This window comes from Calonectris borealis, chromosome 2, assembly GCF_964195595.1.
Source record: "Calonectris borealis chromosome 2, bCalBor7.hap1.2, whole genome shotgun sequence".
NCBI classification, from domain to species: domain Eukaryota; kingdom Metazoa; phylum Chordata; class Aves; order Procellariiformes; family Procellariidae; genus Calonectris; species Calonectris borealis.
The window spans coordinates 121,489,166-121,511,864 of NC_134313.1; the positions used below are offsets into that span (position 1 = coordinate 121,489,166).

At 33.9% G+C, this 22,699-nt stretch overlaps 1 protein-coding gene across 1 annotated transcript in view; it reads left to right on the plus strand.

Annotated features, from left to right (window-relative positions):
• Positions 1-22,699, plus strand: part of ULK4 (unc-51 like kinase 4) — a 253,157-nt gene that overhangs the window by 22,473 nt on the left and 207,985 nt on the right. The window contains exons 13-18 of the mRNA XM_075143193.1: positions 348-447; positions 939-1,043; positions 3,050-3,110; positions 5,072-5,253; positions 6,553-6,599; positions 7,428-7,506. Coding sequence (XP_074999294.1) covers positions 348-447; positions 939-1,043; positions 3,050-3,110; positions 5,072-5,253; positions 6,553-6,599; positions 7,428-7,506 — 574 coding nt within the window. The remainder of the gene's footprint in view (positions 1-347; positions 448-938; positions 1,044-3,049; positions 3,111-5,071; positions 5,254-6,552; positions 6,600-7,427; positions 7,507-22,699) is intronic.

Consider the following 22,699-nt stretch of genomic DNA (forward strand, 5'->3'; position numbering starts at 1 on the left):
TGTTATTAAGAATTAAGATAATCATGTTTTAGCATCCAGTTTGGAGAATTGACTATGGGTGAGAAAATAATCAAATTACACTCATTAAACAAAAAAAAAAAAAAAAGAAACCACCCAGTCCTTCCCATTTCTAACTGGCAAACAAATCCTAACCTTGTCAGGATATCTTTAAAGACAGGAAGTTCATGTTCAGTTGATGGAGCAGGCATAGCATCATTTGCATTTGTCAACTTTGAAGGTTTACTGTATGGCATGAAAGTTTCAAAAGAACAAAAAAAGTAGTTTGCAGTGAAACTTAATCTGTACTCTTTGTTGTTTTTTTTTTCTTTTTTTCTTTCTTGTTTAAGTTCTCGTCCCACTCCTAGAACTAGCACTCCAGTAGAAGTAAGTGATGCTACTACTGCCCCAATCCAGAGTTCTCCACAGAGAGATTCATGCTTGAAAAAGGTGAGTAGAAAAATAATATTGAGGGATGATGGTATCTTTATGGTTAGAATTTTAGCCTGGAGTCTGTGGCAAAGCCAACTTTCTTCTCCAACCTTCCATAATTATAACAGGAAAGCCGTTCCTATAGTGTGCAAGTTATTTAAAAAAGAATATTTGCAGAACTTCAGATGTAAGAGTTAAGCAAGATGCTTAGTCTCCTTTTTTTTCCCAGTGTATAAAAGGGATAAGTCTATCTTCTTTCTTCTCAGTCTACTTTTTTAAACTTAGGTTGCAAGCTTTTTGGACCCGGTACTTTTTCTTCCAACATGTTTCTGTATCATAATTTTTAGTTGGCCCTATCTGCTAATACATAATAAAAAGTAATTTAGAATATGTTGTTTATATGGCCAAACTGTGTGGTATAATGTTGAAATGAAATATTTTGGGAATAAACATAAACTTTCTTTTTTTTGTGCAAAACAGTTTTTTAAAAAACTTTGTTTTTGTTCTAGGCTAAAAATATGTGCTCAAGTCAGCTGGATATGGAGTCAACATTGAAAGAGCTTATTTACACTGAATCTGATCTTATCATAACACCAATCATTGACAATCCAAAGGTATAGCAAAATAAAATATAAGATTTAGGAACTTGTGGGTGAGGCTATTTTTGCAGATAAATCTTTAATCAGGGTGAAACTCCTTTCCTGTATTTTATAATTTTCATTTTCAAGCAGTTCCACCCAGTCATCTGGCAAGCTCTCATCCAATTTTTTGGCAGTCTTTTATAATCCTATTGTGTTGCTAGTTTGGAGAACTGAGTTATTTTGGGATTGAATACTAATATTAAATAATGTCTTACAAGAAATAGAAACTACTAAATGCTGTATTCAGTGCTTTTGTAGATCTGTTTTCTGATAACGTGCTTTGATATCTATTACTTCAGTGAATACAAAACTGAGTGTGTTTTGCTATGCTCAGAACAAGGCCACCTATGAAGCCTTCTAGATTAGGAGTTATACCTTTGCAGAATAACTAAACTTTAGACGTGGTAACGTTTCTAGTAAGTATGAACTTATTTGCTCTGGAAAAGAAGACCTGAAGTTACAAGAAATGTCCATCCAATTTCTGTCATATGAATTCTAATGTGATAACAGTGTGTGATGAGTCTCTTGAGCAGAGACTGACACTTGTTTGACAGCAAAGGGAAGACCAAAAAAGAATCAGAGCTCTGCACTGCGAGGACGATGTAATGTGCATGTATGGGCACATGTGTAGTATTGGTAGAAGGAGTGATAGGCAAAAAAATGAAGTCGTTTTAGCAACTTTACTCAGTCAGTATGAGGCAGGTGCAGGGAATGCAACATTTTTCATTGGCAGTGAGCATCTAGCTCATTCAGAATGTTTTCCAGATTTTAGTTGCTGTATTGCTTTAGTATAACAATTTTTTGTTTGTTTTAATGGAATTCCTAACACTATCAAAAATTAAGAATACAGCTAGATAAAGTAACTACCCAGTAATACTGTTTTAATATGTTTGGGGTGAGGGACATTGTTGCCAGTGGAGAATTTCAAAGGTAATGATGCATTTGAATGCCACCTCTGTGAATTCTCAGTTCTGTCTCAGGACTCCGACACAAGCCTTAGCCCTTCACTGCTTCTCTTCTTACTACAAGTGTAAGAGATAAGATTAGGGAGAAGTGTACATACTAATGTGCACATGGAGACTAATCCCCTTACCATGCAATGCCATACTCAGAATTAATGCAAAATAGCCCACTAAATTCCAGGGACGTAGTCAGAGTCATTGCATACTTGGCGATCTTCAGACTAAAGGATGATACTGACACCTGGTAAAGCTGAAGAGCTTGCAATTTAATCTCCTGGAAAGGGATTTACTAGATGCTGGCAGAATTTTAAAAGCTGAAATGTCAGCTTATATTGTAAAATTTCCCTGTGTTCTGTAGATCTGTGGAATTGAAGACCTTTTTTAGAAAATAACTCTGTAATTACACCTAGGCTTCATCTGTCAAAGGCTAAATTCCAGTATACAGTTATCTTTTTTGTATGCTTTAGTTACTGAAAATCGCACTCAAATGCTCAGTCACTGAGCAGTCATTCAGAAAATGATGTGTTATGGGGGAAAAAAACCCCATACCTTACGAACAATTAGTTGGTGATAATATTATTTTTCATATTCTACAATGATCTAGTGTATATGTATGTATTTACTGTATAGCAATGAATTGCTAAAACAGTTCATGAGCTCTCAGCTGCATAGTTCCTTTCTGTAGCTTTTGAAACCCAAATGCAAGTATTTTTCCGCATACAAGCAAGATAAAAATGTAAACTGAAAAAAATCCTATCATTTTGTATTCCTATTAAAAAAAAATCACTTAAATTAAATTGTTAGTATTTCCATTTATTAAAAACATAGAGTTAAATCTCAAATATCTGCTTGGAAGAAATACATACTAGAAAACAATGGAAAATGCCTCAGTAATGAGCAGTGGTTTGTACACCCATCCTGTACAATTTTTGCATCTTTGTTTTTTCATGTTCAACTACTTAGAGATTTCCAGAAAAGTATTAAAACTAGTTGTAATGTGTTTGTTTATTTTTCCAGATAATGAAGCAAGTGCCACTTAGATTTGACTTGAAAACTTTACATATACCAACATATTCAGGTATGGATTTGCTGAAGTTGTTAAAACCTAAGTTCTGCATATGATGGTGCAATTTGCTATTACAAGACCTATACCCTCCCTTTGTAGATGATGAGCTGTCACAGTTGGAGAACTCGTAACTTTTGCAATATTGCATATGTAATATTTTTAGCTAGAGCAATTTTGAGTAGACTTTTCAAGTGCTAACAGTTATACACTCTTCCTTTCTCTTCTGCCGCCTTCAGTTACAAGCCCATGCTCAAAAGCTTTTAAAATAAGACAGTCAACATTGTTTTAGTGTGGAAAAACAGTGTATTTTTTCCCTGTGGTACTTTTTGTAAACAACCGAGATATAACTGAAATATTCAACCAAATAGATTAAAATTTGACAAGGTAGAGAAGCAAATGAAAACAGGATCTTAAAATGTGCAGTGCTGATCAGCCATAATACTAGGCAGCCTTGCCAGTCCAACCTTTAATCATGAAATGTTATGGGAATCATGTCCCAAAAGATAGTGTGGAGTTGTTTGGGATTTGGTTTTTTGTTGTTGTTTTTAATGTCTAGAAAGGCTGCTGTTATTTCTGAAAACAAAAGGCTGCTCATTGTCATGAGCGTAATGTTTCTTCCCCTGGAAAATTTCCTCTAGTCTATTTAAGGAAGTATTATTACACTTTACTGTGCTTGAAGAGGAATGTCAGCCAGATATGTAGTCCTTCTAGAATTCACATAGCACTTCTTCCTAGACATAAAATTTCCTTTCTTCTTTCTATAAAGTATGTATTTTGGAGAGTTAATTTGTTGAAGAAGTTTTATAATTGGGAAGGAACGCAACATGCCCCAGTCTCCCTATCAAGATTGTAGTAACAGAAAATATTTTTTATTTGGCTAACGTCCTAGGCAAAAATGATCAAATTTAAGTGCCTAAGGGGGTGCTATTTTATGTCGTATTGCATTTAAGTAGCTAAATTATCACACTGATGTTCTGATATGTTTAATGTTATGTTATACGTTAATGTTGCCTGTATTTATTTAATATGGGACAGTGTTTTTTGTGGTTGTAATACTTTCAGGGTTGTAGCTTTTTTCTGGACAACTTTCTGATTGTTTTTGAAGATACTGAATTTGAGCTTGGCAATAATGATTAAAGACAATATGGAAAAATTAAGATAAATACCTGAAATCTACACCTCTTCACCTTTACTAATGTAAATTATAATTGCCTTCATTAGTAGGTGTTGTTACTTAAATGTAAAATTGGAGTAAAAGACGGAAGACATGCTCTTAAATATTCTGTACTGGAGCATATCAGGATGGCAGATAGGCTATTTTGAGGGAATGTATGGCTGCTAGAGTGAAGTTATTAATTGAAACTGATAAGGAAGTCTTTGAAAATTCTCTATTCATGTACAGTGGTCAGTGAATTGAACTACAGGATCTATGTTAATTGTTCTAGTGACTTGACTTCCTTGTGTTCCTCCTTAAGTCATCTATGTTCTGATACTAATAAGGCTTAGCTAGATGGATACCTACCTATATAAATAACTATCCACATTTTCAGTTTATTGATTCTGAAGAGATTTTGCTGACTTTCATTAGTTTTTGCCTCAAATTTACTCTAATGAAACTGCACTTTCTTATTAAGAATTAGTAATAATTAAGGACAACTACTACCTTTCCTAAATATAATGCCAATAAATGTTTACTTAAGTGAAGTCCAAGGACTTAGCAGGGTTGCACTTTCAAAAATGTTTTGAGGCTTTTATGGCTACATTTTTATGCTTTGTTTCTTTTCTTACTTCTTTTTTGATTTCTTTAATCTTCAGACATGAATTATAACATGTTTGTTTAGTATTTTAAGTACTAAAATTATAATTAGATTCAAACTTTGGAACTTATTTATTCATGTTGATGTTACTTTCTAGTGTGTTAAAGCAACACAAGATCCATTATCTTTAACTACTTGTTTGCTTCTTATGGTTAGCTGAGAAGTTATCATCTATGAAAGACACGGACTGGAATGACTTCTTGCAACGAGTATGTTCACTGCTTGATTCCACCGAGAAGAATACAGGAGCAGCACGTTCTAAACTGAACTTACTCTACTATCTGTGTACTGTGGCTGTCCACAAGGAAGTTGCAAGCAGGCTGATTAGCTCTCAGCTGGTAAATAATAAAGCTTTGAAGGAATCAACATGGTTTACATAACTTGCTATTGTAGCAAAAATCAGTTGCTTTTAGTTATATTTCAAGAAATCATTGGTGTACTGACAAAAATAATATAGCAAATTAAATACAAAATAATGAAAAAATTACTAAATTCCAAGTCAATTTTTTTTAAAGAACTGAGGGAAACGAATTCTTTCTTTTAGATTTCAGATACGTTTACAATAGATCTGTTGTATTAGTAGAAGGGTTGAGGTAAAAACTAACCTTGATGGAGAGCGTGAAATAATGTATGATGAAATGTTAGTCTTTGTAAATCATTAAGTGACAGAGAAGACTGAAAAAAGTTCATGCTTGAATTGTTAAATCAATTTTATTTGGCCATATGTCCATAAAGAATAGCAAGAAAAACTTTCTAAAGAACATACAGTAAAACTTTCGTTAAGTACTGCTTCGAAGAGTTAGCATGCTCTCTGAAGAGTCTGTTTTAGTGTATACCTAAATGGTGGTTTCACCTTTCAAGAACCATTTTCTACCAGACAAACAATTTTACTAGTATACTCTGTAGTGGTTTAACACATTTCTCAGAGTACTGCATGTGCAGAAGAGAAATAGACTTATTTTTCCCATTATGTAAAAGCATGACAGAGGCTGTTCTGAGATGTGCACTTTTCAGTTTATTTAATAAAAAGTAAACTACCTTGTTCTCCTACATTTCTACTAATGCAACCAAGTCATATTTTGACACATGCCATCGTTGGATATAGAGATATCAAGGGCAAAATTGCACTGCCAGAAAAATTCAATGAAGAACATTCAGGTTGGAAGCAATGGTAGATCTTATGCCACAGAATTCTTGTGAAAACAGGAAACGGAATTGCTGGAAGGTGTATTCCATTATTATTGGAGACTTTTTGGGGGGACAATAATCCGATAACTGAATTGCCAATTAACAGAACATTTTAGAAATGAGTTAGTAAATATGCAGTTTGGTTCTTAAGTGGCTGATTATGTGTGTTAACAGTTCATTCATTATTCTAGTATTTGCCAACTATTTTTGTCCTTTCTCACAAAATAAATTTCATTTATTAAGTACTTGGGTTTTTTATTAAGTACAGCATTTTTTTTTTAATTAATGTTTGGACAATATCTACAGTATTTGCTATGATAATACTTTCTGCAAATGTTATCCAAATACATTTTTATGAAATTCCTCATATTCTGATTTTTTTGTTTATCATTGGGACATATCAGATGACTGAAAATCACTAATGTTTATTTATCTTCTTTAAACTGTAGTTTCCTATATTGATACAGCAGCTGCGTGCAGCCGCTAACTGGGATATGTAAGTAACAATTATTTTAAATAAATTTTATCAAATACGGAATTATCACTGAATTTTATTAAAGATATTCTTTAACAGAGTATTTGAGGAGTGTTTTAGCCTGTCAGACTGCTGTGGTACCTGACTGGCAGTATGACGGTGTATATAACATTGAATTTTTTCAGCACTGAATTAATATATTGCTATTTCACAGGACTAAAGATTATAGAAGATCACAAAAATTTTATCTAGAAGTTATCTAATATAGTGTATCAAATAGTGTTACTTAAAATCACCTAATAAACCAACCCATACAATAACAATAGTAAAATAATGATAATGGTAGCTTTTTTTTTTTAAATGCCTGTCAGAAATATTTCAATGTGATAGTGCCCTCTGCTGTTTGTTTCATAAGTGTTGATTTTATTATTCCAGTTTTTTCTTTAATGAAACATTTAAAACTGATTTGCTGATACACATTTAATTTCTGTTTTGTCAGCTATAGTGAAAAGTTTTAAATGATCTGTGGGGGTTTTCTGTGTTATAAGAAAACTGAACATGAGCATGACGGATTAGTAAGACTATAACAAACTAAAGAATCTTCATTCTTCAGTGCTAAAGGAAAGAAATGTCTTTATGCATGAATTTATTGTTAAATTGAGCTGAAATACTGAAATAATTTGATGATACAAAGAAAATAGAAATAAGAAGAAAATCTGAGCTGTACATAACACTTCAAATATTTCCTGCCCTTAGCAATCTGTGTAAAATATAAACAAGACATAATTGTTTTTGTGATATTTTTGACATAGTTTTTCTGCACATACAAAAAATTTATTTGATATGCAGACGTGCCAAAGTTGCTCGAGTGATTGGTTTAGTGGCATTACATACATCTGAACTTGGAGAAGATGTACCTGTTTCTGAGGTAACTTTCCTTTTTTGTGTTTTTTTTTTTGGGGGGGGGGTGGGGTGGTGGAGTTTTGTTAATGCTTTTACTATTTATGTCAGAAACTTTCAGAGCTTTTTTTTTTTTTTGAACATTGCTTTATTTTTTCTCATGTGTAAATGGGAATATAATTAATTCAATTAATTAAATGTATAAACTTCTGAGTTTATTCTATGTAGTTGTGGTTCTGATCTTTACTAACCTGTGGCAGAACTACCCACCAATGATAAAACTCTAGCCTTTTTCTCTCCTTTTCAGAAAATTAAGTAGTCACTGTCATACTTCTTGTGCGTGTGTGTGTAACAAGAAGAAGGTGTTGACATATTTGGTTATCCTGAAATATAATTATTACAATTAGTATAAAAATAGTACAAAAGATTCTTAGAAATTCTTTTTTCCAAAAAGTAATTGAGATGGGACTAGCTTGAGATTCCTCACAGTTCTTGAAGAATGTATGTAATGAAGGGCAAGTCATTTTCTTTGGAGAAGAAAAATTCTTTCAATCCCTTTTTCATTTTACATGCTCAGCAGTTGACTTGAAGACCGATTAGACAAAGTGATCTTACTGTCCTTTTTTGCATGCACATGCACACAAATTGCGTAAACTTGACAGAATCTGCTGTTTAGTATCTGTATAAAGTGTGAATGTGTCATTATTTCTACTTCATGAGGTGAAGTCAGGATTTGAATGGCATGGGTGTTTGAATGTGAGAAACAATGGCTAACACACGTAGCAAATATGCCTCCATACTGTGCAGATCTGACTTGTGGGAACATGTAGTTATTGGTTAATAGCTGACTTTTTTTGGCAATGCAGCTAAGGATTTTTTTGCTGTTCTAGGTCCCTCTGGTTTTTTCTTAATGAATATTAAGAATGATTATGATTATCTTGCGATGTTGCTTAACATTTCAATTCTGTAGTGAAAGCTGAACTCAAAACATTATTGTTATTACCTAGGGTTTTGCGTTTGTTTTATAAAGTTACAAAGTGGGGAAAGAGTCCTTATGGTTACAGTCATTGAAGTTTGGTCAAAGTCTTTCAGTATTGACAGTTGCATGTCAATTGAATTTCAGGTCACAATTTAAGTGTGCTTTTTTATGTGGCAGATTTTTCTGATATTTAACTTTTAAAAGTTCCAGTGAAAATACTCAAAAGTAATTTTGAGATATGCATATAACTTCTGGCTTTGGGTGTTTGTTTAGGTGTTTACCACTAACATATTCAGCGATAGTTTCCCCAGCTTCCCAGTTTTCATCACAGAAAATACATATCCTAGTCCGCTTTGTGTATGTAAAAGCAATAGATTGAAGTAGTCTTACATTGAGCTATAATATTATTTTGTTCAAAATGTTTCCGGTTTTTTGGGTTTTTTTTTTCATATGAGCATAAAAATCATTCACAAATGGAGTTTAGCATTTTTAGAAATATGCATATGCTTCAAAAGACAAGTTAAGTCTGAGACCAGTGACGTTTAAACAAAAGGACTAGAAAGGAAAATTAATTTTCATTATCACTTTCTGGCCCATTCTTATGTGAATTAAAATTAATTTTTATATACATTCATTGGGAAAATAAGGATTTATTTTTTAAATTAACAGATCTGAGTTATAATACTGTTCAAAAGGCATCTACTGTGCTTGCTATAATGACATTCATTCCAAGTTTTTTCTCCCAAAGTAATATCTCTGAATTTTAAAAGTATTTTAGAATGCTTACACAGAATTAGAATGAGGAAGAAAAATTGAACTCAAATATTTTCATGTCTTCAAATTTATTTTTGCATATGTGATCTAAAATCGGGTAACTGTAGGCAGTACACAAAACTTGATAGTTCATTTATAGGAAAAGTAGGAAGGAATCATTTAGGGATTTCTGACCTACAGAGTCGTGTTCCTCTCTGCTCCCCCCAAAGGAACTAGACGAACCTGTGAGTTTGTTGAACTTTCTTGTGGACTGTCAGCTATTATATGTTGTGTGACACTGTAAAAAAAAAAAAAAAAAAAGCACAAAACAAACCTTTAAGCCAGCATTATATACTGTATTAAAATATAATACTGTAATTTATCCTTTTATATGAGCCAACTGATGCTCCAGCTGAAGTTTCTTGGTGGCTGCTGTGATTTAGGAAATGTCAAAACCAAGCTGTAGCTAGTCAGAACAACATAATCTGAAATTACTTTCTGTGATCTAGGTCTTACAGACTAAAGATATAGGAGTGATCTATCTATTGGTAGTTGTTTCTTTATTTTGTTTCCTCCTCCATTCCTAGTAACGTCTAATACTGTTTGCTTTTTTGACCCCTGTTAGACAGAGGTGATCTCTCTGTAGAACAATCTCCTATAGCCACAAAATTTTGTTCCCAAGTGTGAAAAGTCAGTTCAGAGTTTGTGAAGATGCGATTCTGGAATTAGTTTTGCCCCCTATGTGTACCATGCTATGTACACCAAGTTTTCTTTCCAATTTTTATCACTCAATCACAGCCCCTTTGCAGTTCTTTGTTACCTCATTATGCACTCATCCAGTTATTTGTGATTTCTTTTCTGCTTTTAAAGTACCACAGAACCTAACAGAGACTCATGCAGGACACCACCGCTGGCTCTTACATGTTAAAATCTGGCTCTTCATTTCTACCCCCTACTGTCGTTTACCTAATTATATATTATTAAAGGGTAGTTCCTCTATCTTTGAGGTTGAATCTGCACCACTAACCTTTTTGTTGTTGTTGTTCTTTAAACAATTTGTTAAATAGTAGTAACATTAAGATCTGAAGAAGAAAAACTTTAGGAAAGAAAAGAAGCCTCATTCTCATTTTACAGGCTAAAGTAAACTTTCACATACTGTATGCCAAAAGCCTTTAATTTGTTGTTTTTTGAAGAATTAACGGTTTTCCATTTTTTTTTAATTTTTCTTTTTTTTAAAGTTCTTCAGGTAATCGGTGAACAGCAATTTGTTTCGAATGTAACCACCAGAGGTCACTAAAACGCAAAAAGAAAATGCAAGTAAACTACTATTTCACGGGCTAGACAAAGGTGTAACTGGATCTGTGTACTATCTTTATTCTGCTGATGTATTCTAATATGTAGGTTATATTAGGAAAAAATCATAATAAATGAATATTTATACCTGTGAATTCACTTGCAGTTGATCTATTTCCAGTTAAGTATTTTTTAGAGGAATACTGCATTGATTAGAAAAAATGAGAGTGATCTTAGAATACAATAGGAAATTGATCTCTTTTCTGTTTTTCTTCGAATCACATTCTTATATTGAAGATGAAGACATTTTATGTGTAATTTCTTCTATCTGGCAGTTGCAATAAATGTTGTTGATAGGTCACCTTTTTTTTCTGGCTTAGTAATGTATTTTTTTTCCATGGAATTGCCCATTACAAATCTGAAACATCATTTCCTCTTATTTATTCCTAGTTGTCTTAGGAAAACTCCTAAATGTTAGAGTTTTATCTTTGTATTTAGGTTTTGAAACTGGTTCTTAAGGAACTAGATTCTATGAAAAAAGATTCTTTCTTTCCAGGATTCTTGGAAAGAAAAATTGTCTTATTCTTCATCTTACAGAAAGAAAAATTCTTCCCAAGTTAGGGAGGCTTGCTTCCATGTATGTCTAATTTGTCCTATTTATTAAAAGAAGCTATTGTTCTTTCCTCTCTGTGAACAGTTCGGGCCTTCTGCCATCTAGGACACAGCCACTCTGATGTGAAATTTCAGACTCAGTCTTTTATTTCAGTAAGAGATGAGAGAGCAACTTCACAGAATGCCTCCCTACTGGGGAGCAGTGTCCTCTTTTGTCTGGTAGGAGACCGGCCTCCTCCACCTATTGAGTTGCTCTCTGCCTGTCCTTTTGGAGGCAAAAATCTAGTCCTTTTCCTTACCTCTCCTAAATTTGCTAATTGGGAACATCAGTCTCACACTATGGCCTAAGCAGCTGTGCCTGTGTTTTACAGACTTGGGTCCACTGCTCTACTGTTTAAAGGGCTCAGAGAACCTGCTGCAGCCTTCACACTGCAAGTTTCTTTGTAAAGCCTTTGGCTTATGGAATTCCAAGGCGAAATTGAGAAACTAAATATCCCATGGAGATGACAGCATATTAGAATATCTCTGTAATACTGAGCTTAGAATGTGATTCCTTTGTCAAAGCAATGGAATATCCTGATTTCTGTTTTCATCCAAATTGAAACTCCATATAATTTGAGCCTTTTTATTTCTGATTTTTTGAAGTACAATTTGGTTGTTGTTTTCTACAGTTGCAAAGCAGTTGCATTGTTACAGGTGGAGTTTTATGATCTGTAAACTCATATGTAGACTTTAGGTAGTCTGATTGTATCTACTTTGGTCTAGGTCTACAGTTTGTTGTCATTCAAAGTGGCATTCTTACAGAATGCCACTTTTAAGTCATGTTCCTAGCTTATCTCTCCTGTTTCTAGGTCTGTCGACGTCTGCCCATATTGTAAGGAGATTCAAATAAAAGTGGTTTCATTTGGCCATTTATTCCCAATCTATTTAGTTTTAATGTTGTTTTTTTTGTAAAATAATTTTTCTAAGTCTGCTCATAAATGATCTAATTCTAGTGTATTTTTGTTTGTTTCCTCCAAGGGCACTTTCCTTGTTTTGCCCTGATACCTCCAATGTGTGTGTGGGGAAAAAAAACCAAAACCAAAACAAAACAACAAACAAAAAAAAACCCCAAAACACCACACCACCCCAATTTAAAAAAAATCTGTAGGCAGGAGACGAAAGCTGTAGCAGAGTGTGTGCATGAATACTTACACATGTGCACACACAGAGATGTCTACTGTTTTGTAAAATGATTATTTTAAATCCTTAAAATTATCTTTCTGGCATAATCAGGATTGTCACTTAATACTTCGGTAACAGCGAGAGGAGATTCCATTTAAGTTTTCTGAGTGACTTTTACTAAACTTTCAACATCTATAATAAATTTCTTCAATTTATCTTTAACAACCTCGTCCACTGTGTATAACTTACATACTTGTTGGGAGCACGTGGGAGGAAAATAAACAAATAAAAGATCAACATTTCTCAGGTAAATTAGCCTCTGCTGGCAGAAACTCATGGTGTGTTTTAGAAATGTTCTTCCAAGTTAATAAACAGAAAATGTGAATAAAATTAAATTAGCAACAATGAATCTGTCAAGCATGGCAGTTCTGGATTGTTGGAGGAAATATTAAGACCTTTTATCATATTTGTAGGAAGATTCTTCCCTCCCCCCCTTCAAAAAATTAATTTTATCAATCCAATTAATTGAGCTTGCTTTATGTTTAAAGTCCAAATGAAGTTGGTAGTAGAAAACAAGGAAATTCTCAGCTAGGGAAAATTTACATTGCTGATTGCAGGATTAAATCACTTTTTGCAATTTTCTTAGATTAAGTGCCTGACCAAAGCAAAAACTATACCATTTTAAAAGGCATTTAATTGACACTGTTTTCATAGTTCATTAAATTTACTCTATTTTCTTTGAAAGATGAAATAGTACATTTTTCCATTAAAATGACATCAGTGGTGCTGCCAGTATGTCTCTTTGCAATAGTCTTCAATTTAGTTAGTTCTTACGATAGTAAAAATGCTGTGTTTTTGTTTCTACAAGTCTCTTATTTTTGCGATAATGAAGAAATACGCCCCTACGATCCTTTTCTTCAGTGGATAAGTATCTACATGTCCGGAAGGTAAAAACTCTCTGGAGACTTTTGTCTGTGTTTTCAATATTTCATTCAGAATTCTAAGCATAATTTATATTCCTCCTAAATCGGTGTTATGAAACACCAAGTTGGTGTTCTCCTTCAGCTACTTCTACCATAAATACAATAGTGACCTGGACTATTGTAAGCTTCAGAGAGAAGCTTGTTAAGGGAGAATTAAGGGTAACATACTTTAGAAAAGACAGACCCTAAATTCACATTCATGTAAAGACTTTAGGAAATCAATGGGCATCCAGATACTGATTCAGATTTAAGAGGGAAAACAGCTTCCCATCAAATGTTTTGATATTTAATTTCCCCCCTGTACTTGTGGGAGGTTTTTGGCAAAGATAGAGATAAGTGAACACATATGTGTGGACCGTCTGTAGGTGGCTAGATGTGGTGCTTGCTTGAGTTTTGAGAGACTGGTGTGAACCTCTGATTGGCTGATCTTTCTGCATTCCATATGAATGTCTGAAAGTCACATGTTGTTATGCAATGGAAAGAAGAAGTATTTTACTGTATGTAATTACAGCTTTAGAGCAAGAACATGTATTTTGGGCTTCTCATGTTATATCTGAGTATTCTAAACACTGAGCTTTGGGATATTTGGGTTGTGCATTTCTTTGTTTTGGTGAGATTGGGTTTTTTGTGTGGCAGGAATAGGTGTCTCAAAAAAAGTCCAAATTGATAAATCATCACTATCGGCTGTGATCTCAAGATGAATAATCAATAGAGAACTGATCTTGATTAGAAGGAGCTTTTCTTTTTAGCTCAAGCTCATTTTAACTTGCATCTGTTCTGTCATCCAGCTTGATGTGCAAATGCTTGTGCCAGCCCATAGGAGGAGAGAGAGTCTGTTTTTATTGATGGTGGCACTAGTTATACTGGCTTAAAATGACCAAAGTTGTGGTATCAAACTCAAGAATACGGCATGGACTACTGAAGTGTGCATCCTCATCTTTTTCTTACTCTTCTTCCATTGAAGGCATCTTATAAATATTGTCAGCATGGTCAACGTTAAAAAAATTCCACAGCCAATAAATCTTTCTGTGTGCATTCCTTTTCTCTGTCATTCATTCACCTGTCTTGCATTTAATTCAATTACCAGGAGTAGATGGAGAAGTGAGAGCTCATTCTTCTTTAAAAAATAAATTTGTATGCCTGTTAGTGTAATCAGCCATGTTCAAAATCAGAGTGGTCTTAGATTTACACCCTACTTTTAAAGTTTTAGTGTATTAAAAATATCTGGTTTTTTTCAGAAAAAAAGAATTTGAATTAAAAAAGAAATTGTGTTCTTATTTTTGGAAACGCTGAGGTCTTTTGTTTCCTATTTGGGCAATCAGATAGCATTAAAGGTACGAAAACATCAAACCGAGTATTTTGAATGAAATACTTCTGTAGTTACTGGGTATGACTTTCTATTTCCAATTATAACTTCAGAGTCTTTTCTGATTACTGTTTTCCCATCTTTTCTTTTCAATAGCTGTTTCATGGGATTTCTGTTAGATATTATGGAGTTTGTCGCTCAGTGTCTAGTTTTGTTCAAATCCACCCCCTGGCAATATTCCATCAGCCTGGGTTTTAAAGTAGAGGGGGGACATCTCCACCATCAACTTTTACTGGAATATATGTCCAGTTCTAGTCCACTTATCTCAAAAAAGGCACCGCAGGAGTTAAAGATGATTTTCAGGAAAAACAACAAGAATGATTAAGTGAAAGACCTCTGAGGGTACTGAAAAGTGTCAGATTCTTTAGGAAAAATATGTCTTTGAATTATCCTTAAATGCTGAGTGATATAGGGAAATATATATTGGAATTTTTTTCCTATATTGTAGTTTAAAAATAAAGCCACTTCATGAAGTTGAAAAGTGGCAAATTAAGATCTAATGAGGTGATGCATAATAAGACAAAGAAGCGCCTTTCCACATGAGAATGTGAAAGCTGGAAAGTTGGCAAATTTCAGAGAAGTTTTAAGTGTTGATATGGGTAATGGGAGTATCAGACTTACAATAGCAAGTGCTAGCAAAACATTTCTGAAAGCCTCTAAAGGTGCGTGCTTCAGATTTAATGTCAGTACCTAATTGTTTGGAGTTAGGAGATAATTTTAACTAGGGTGTCCAAGCTCACTTTGAGGTTTTTTTGTACCTTTTTTTAAAAAGTGTCTGGAGCTGACCACTCACAAAGCCAGAAAGCAGTCTTGATCCAGTTGACAGCTGCTTAGCATCTTGTGCTTTTATTGACAAAGATTTGTCTTGTGAAATCATGATTTCTTTCCATATATCTTGATTTTAAACAATTGAGTAACACTTTTTGTTAGGATAAAAATATAGTCATACAAAACTTTAATTTACTGTCACAGCTGGTTTATAACTGATACGAACATTGACTTATATCAAGTTCTTTTTTATGTTTATTGAATGTATAGTGTGTAGCTGGGGGAACTCATTTACCTTTAATATTGCTGTGTAACTTTCTTATGTTGGTTATTTCAGAAGTAAACTTATCTGTATGAAGAAAGTAGAACACTTAAATCAGCTTCCATTTTGCAGTGAAATATTAAAAAAAAAAAGGTTACCTTCATTCTTCTGTACATATGCTGTGAAACTGATGTGCAATTCGGGTGCAAGATTGCCGTATTTAAGTTGCTTATGTATAGAATAACACATCTTATATCAGAGAACCCTTTAAAAGGATTCTTTGTAATTGGTTATAATGATGGAAGCATTTCATGTCTCACCAGACAGCTTGTAGGACCATTTTCAGCATATATGCTTCCCTGTAATCACAGATTTTTGTTGATTCTAACCATTTGATATCTTTGCCCATCTCTACTGTAATATTTTTGCAACACAAGCTGTGAGATTTCTATTTAAAGCACAGTGCGACTTTGTTTTCTGGACCCGTGGCCCTTCCCACTGTATTTCTTTTTAAAGTGGGAAGTGTTTCTTGTTTCAATGGCTCTGCTTTAAGCTTTTCATATTTTTAACATTGCATAGTCATTTGCTCTCGTACAGGTAGCTATTTGCATATTACCACCGCTAAAGAAACAATTATCTCACAAAAATACTGTTAAATAATGACTTCTTCAACACTACAACTAGTATTTGAAGCTTAAGATCTCAGTATTTTACCTGTTAGCATAAAACAATCATCATATACAGTTTAAAATGCAGCTGTTTAAACTCTATTGTATGACATTCTGTAATTCCATTTTTTTCTTCCATTCTATCCATTATAATGTAAATGTACAGTGAAGAATACAGTTTTAAGTCTGATGCAGTTAAAATATTTTACATTTGTAGTTAAAGGTAACATTTTTTTTCACTGTAAAATAATCACTTTTTAAATTACTATTTATTATACCTTTTTTACTTAAATTCTGTGGTAGTCAAATGAATTGCCATGTTTTAAGCTGGTTATTCCTCTGTCCTAGATTATTCCCAGGTAGCTTTTACAGATGAGTGACTCCCACTGAAGGGAGTTTTACATGCACGACAACTACAGTATCAATAATTTCTTTTAACGTTAATGGGAATTATGTCTAGTGAGGACTAAATTTGCTCCAAAAACGTGAGACGTCATCTCTTATTGTCCATTTCAGAACCAGAAATATGCAAAGAAATTTCTACTGTGCAAAACCTGCTAAGAAACAGAGCTTGACCCAATAGTTCTTATTGTTAAAAAAGAGAAGCATAAATGTTAGGCAAATAAATAATGCTTATAGTGTCAACACTGAGTTATGTTTTTCCTTCAATTCAGCTGCATAGAAAACTTATACAAATAATTATATAGGTTTTAACTTTTCTATCCCTAAGTCTATCAATTTCATGTTTGCCTGAGAGCAGAGATTGTTCTTAAGCAGGAGTGTAAGAGAAGAAAGTAATACTTCATGGATTAGTTTGTGCAAACCTTCCTTTCCTAGGGCTGCAAAGAATAAAACCTAGAAGCTTCTTTGATTTGGAAGGCAGCTGGAGGGTTCTTGAATAGGATTTACCTTTTTGTCTTGATCCTAGGGTGATAAGCAGTTTCAGGTTAACTTACTTCCAGAGGAAAATGATGATTATGTGAAGCGTACCACGTATCTGACAGCTGCCTTTATTATGTATGTACTGTGCAATGGGAAGCTTAGTTTTTCTGACTGTTGTACTATGTGGGCTTTTGCTGAACTAATTTCAATTTGTCCCTCCTCCGGCATCACTTTCCTGAGGCTTTAGAATATACTTGTATCCTGTTCTGTGTATGCATGGAATAATTTTGCCTTTATTGGTTGTATTTGGGAATCTAAACTGAAAATGTTCCGTGATTTCTTAAGAGTTTTTTAGCTTTATTCATACACACACAGAGCAAGATTAATTGAATATGCATTTTAATTTTTTTTCTTAAATTAAAGCCAAAAAAATCAAGACAAGTAAAATCAAATCCCACATGGGAAATTTAAGGTACCTTGCAATTATTTTCACAAAAAACATAAGGGTGTTTATCCTGCAGCATTAAAAATGGAAAGATTCAGCCTGTCAGCAGTACTAAATGAATGTGATGCTAACAAATAAACTGCAACTTCACCAGTTGGCAATATACCCTTGGCTTTCTTGGTAAAGCCTGTACTCTTGAGAGCACTGAGAACTGTTTCATGGAGAGGAAAAAATTCCAAATATTCTAAAGCCCGAAGAGCACTTACTGCCTGCAGTTCTCTCTCTCTATTTAAAATCAGGCAGCTAAATCCATATGTAGAAAATGCAGTAGGGATACTTGAACAATCCTTATTTTTACAGCTAACAAGCAGATCTGTCAGCTAATGGAGCCTGCTTTCTCATGAATTGACTTGCAGCTGGCTGACTTTTAAACTTCATTGCATAAAAGCTACCATTTAGCATATTCACCTCTTCCTTTGTTAGCTATCACAAAGTTTAAACAGAAAATCCTTCGTTTAGGAGGATGTGTTCTGATACTTAATAGAGTAATCTCTGAGCTTTTTCTGTGTGTAGTGTGTTCAAAATGTTTTCGTGTATGTATTCTCTGTTTAAAAAGAAATGAGGTTGTACCACAGCCTTTCTGTCATTTTTATGTTGCTGTTTTGCTTCTAGAGGTTTCAGAAAAACCAATACTTTTTTTTCTTTTTCTTCTTGCTTAGTTTGGTAGAAATTGGGTAAGAGGTTTCAAATGATTGCAGGGAAGGAGGCAATGCTAAAACGATTGTGTAAATGCTTCTCTTTTCTTTTTATGTTACCCCAGTTTTCATGAAAGCAAGACATCAAAGTAAGAGTATAGAATTTTGTACGATTGTGCATCATGGGACAGGAACAGGGATTAATTTGTCACGTGTTGTAGGTTGAAATTAGATGTGTTCTTTCAGTAGTATTTTTTGGCATCATGGATGGACTTTGGTCTTTGCTTGTAGCATCCATTTTTGTTGTTACTTTCACTGGCATACTGTGGTAAATTTTGTAGAATAGAAGATGAAAATTAAGGTAGATGTCAAAATGAATAGTTTGAAAATAATATGTTTCTTTCATTTCTTAGATTGACAAAAGGTCTTGCACTTGTAAATTAATCACATCATAGACTAGTAACAGAAGAAGAAAATCCAGCCTCTTCCTTTAAAGCACATACTTGCTTGATTGACACAATTAGGCTACAACATGTTTTTGTGATAGAAATTGCTCATTGGTGGTAGCTGAAAAGCCTAATTTCCTGCTGCCTTCTGATGACAGCACTAAAAGACACTTGAACCAGGCTCAGTGTTAGGCAAGATCAGTTGCATATTGGTTGTAGTCCTAGCTTTTCCTCTGCATACCAGCCCTTTCAGCTACTATCTGGAAAAATAAGTTATTTTAGTCTGAAACACATTTTAAAAAGAATTCTGTAGAGAAGAAGGAAATTTCTAGCCAGATGTTGTTTGGTCTGGTTTGCATCTACACTGAGCAGAATGAAGGAATTTGCAACAATCAATAAAGGGAACTAATTTCAAAAAAAATTTATGGAAAATCCTCAGACCCTATAGAATTTTTTAAAATATGAGAAATTCTATGTAGAATTAATCAATCTCAAATATCCTACATGGATATTTTATTGATGGACATTGGTCTTCAAGTGTCATCAGCATGGCTTCTAAATCAAGTGGATAACAGGCCCACTGCCTGGAAGCAGAAGATGATGACTTAGAATAACTTCACATAGAGTTATGAAAAGAATAAGAATCCAGAAACATGATATTCAGAAAAGGCAAGGGTGAATGGTAGAAACCTGTGTATAATGATGATAGTTAAATATAGGGAAACAAAAAGGAAGGGGGGGGGGAAGGAAAAAGGGGGGCTGGGAACAAAAAAACCTCTTCTTTGGATGCTCCTGCCGAATCTTATTCTGTGAGGACTGGTTTCTAGTTCCAGTTTACATCTTTAGATGTAAACCAACTCCAGCTGATTGCCACTGACCTCAGTTTTGAATGCAAAAATCTTTCTAATTCAGGGACCCTTCTGAGCAATCTTTTTCACTCCTGCCCTTGGCAAAAATGAAAACAGGATCTCTCTCCTGTTTGAAGCAAACATTTTTACCTGGTCCTTCCTGTCATTAAAAAGCTTCAAACTTAAGGACTGGGGTGGAAATCAGGTATATTCATGAACATCTGCAACTGAGGTCATGTAATAATATATCTGTCATGACAGACAAGGAGAAGAAATAACTATTTTTTTCTTAAAAATCAAAAAACAATAAACAAACAAACCCCAAAGCTTGTAGACAGTTCTTCTAGATGCATTTTTGATCTGTTAGTAAACATAACAGATTTGTAAGTTAATTCTGTGTCTGATTGTATCCCTTTGGAATCTTGAGTTGATTCTAAAGCAAGTTGATGGAGCCTCCATTTGAGTTCATGACATCTGGTTGGCTACTCTACTTGTCTGTCAAGACCTCTTCCTACAGCAGTTACGTAGAAGTTGAAAAGATAAGAGTCTTCACGATGAATAAATTTTGCATTGTATTCCTCTGGGAAAAATGTCACGCATCCGTCTTATATTGCTCCCTAGAGGAGTTATATTTCCGCATAAATTGTGCGATATGTTTTATCTTTTTTATTACATTCTGGACAGCATTAATACCACATCCATACTCTGATGGTCAGACTTCCCTTCAGTTCTCCTCATTCCACGACCCAGTCTATTGTACCGAACACAAAATTTGCAAACCTGAATATTTCACTGACTCAGACCCTTTCTTCTTGTATCTGCATCCCATAGAAGAGTTTGACAGGAGTATCTGTTTCCGTCTTGTAATCCGACTCTTCAGTCAAGCCACTTGTTTATTTCAGGATATTTAACCAGCTTTCACTGAGGTGCAGTAGATCACGGGTACGTGTGGATCCAACTCCTGATTAAGTACAGTTATCCCTTGTAATGTTTTAACTATTCATATTCTACTGAGAAGGGAGGTAGGCAACATGCTCGAGATGTTCAGAGAAGGCTGGTCATCTTTTTTTTCATGCACCATTTTTAAGATGAGTACTTGGTATAAATATTACTGTAGTTTCTTTTCTGGTTAGTGGCAATATAACCACGGCGTACTTTCTCAGCCTAGTGAGAGTGCTTTTCTCCAAGGAAAATGAGATTGCTTTAGCATTACTTGCTCATGTTACATGATGTGTGCATACTCACAAGAAAATGAACTGAAAAATAATTTCCCTTCTGCTTGAGGCATAGACAGTTTTTATTACTGTAAGGGTTTGCAGAATTACAAATATGTTTTAATTTCCACTAATACTTGCTGGCAGTCATACTAATAGATCAAAGATGAAGTAATACTGTAGATCTGTACATTGCCACTTTACATCTTAAGGTATAAAATACCTTCTCTTCTTGAATATGCTGTAATTTTCACTTCTGGACTCCTAAAACTGCAGGGAAACTTCTAGATATAGCTTGAAATGGATTGAGAATCTGCTACAGGTAATATATCAACTCCACACACTATTGTTGTAAATGAAGGTAATGACTGTCTATCCAGGTATGAATCTTTCTTCTTTCTTCTTGTGTTATAACTATACTATATCCATCCAGTTTGACAGCTAGTGTAAAAGGTGTAGGTAATTTATTAAAGTTAAGATGCTTTTACCAGACAGTGTAGGACTTGCAGTTCATTACTACTTACTTCACTGAAAGGGAAAATGTAGGCAGGTTGAAAAGAAAAAAATGTAGTATAGGTAAGAAGGAGACTTTATTTGTCAGACTAAGTCATTAAAATAAATTTGATTCTTCTGTTGTGCATTTCTCCAGGTAATGAACTTTCTTTACCTAAAATTTATATTGCTCTTTAACGTTGAAACAAAGTCTTTGGGCAGATTTTTTTAAAGTCTTATATGTTTCCTTATGAAAGGATGAAAGAATATTTTAAATCTTGTGCAAATCACTATTGTCAAGATTAGAAGTAATCTGTGCACATGTCAAAGTGGGAAACAGCTTGCTTTCCTCCTTTTAGGACATTTAAAATATGTTCTTAAAATTATATATTCATAAGTACTTTATAATATATAACATTAAATGTATTTTATAAAAATATTTGTATATATATAATTGTGCTTATAATATAGATGATGAATCACAACTTCCTGTTCCATAGCTTCTGTTGCAGAGGACATGTGGAGATCTTCTTAAGTTTGGTTAACGGCACAGACACTCTGCCTGTTCAGTATGTGACATATTCTGTGAGCTCCCATTTCCTGCACTTGTATAATATTTGATTGCTTAAATGTGCTCAGTGAACAGAGGGAAGTCATAGGGTAAATGTTAGACTATATGCTCTCTAGAGAAAAAGAGGCCATTATGTGATTATGGTAAATGTAGACTTGTGTTTGAGAGACCGTAAGCATTTAAGAATAGTGAGTATCGTATATAACGTGTGGTAATTATTTAATCTTCAGTGCCTTCTGCCATAGTACCGCCATACAGTTCTATTAGTCGTTGAATTCTGGTAATTTAATTATGCTTTTCTTGTTATGAATCTACTTACAGTTACTAAAATTAACCTTTACTGGGCAAATCTATCATAATATATGAAGATAATCAATAAAAAATTCATGAAACTCATTCTTTTTAACAAAGATTTAACAATTTTATTGCAAGTCAGTCACCGATCTTATGGCTCAGATTTCTTCAGACAGATCTCTCTTGTTTAATAAACCAGCTTTTTTTAAATGAAAACTTGAATTTATTGCAGTGTTGACTAGATTTTTGGCAGTTTTTGTTAGTGCACAGGAAAGGAAATAACTTTTGGGTTAAATTTTGTTAACTCAGTTTTGTCACTTTTTCATTCAAATATGAGAAAAGAGTAAGAATTGGAATATCAGGAAAACAACTTCCTCTTCTTATCACTTCTGAATAAAAATAATAACTAGGTCTGCTACTCCTAAAATCTTGAAGGAGAGTGAGAAACAGAAATTTCTGTTCACCAATATTAAATATTGTTCTTTC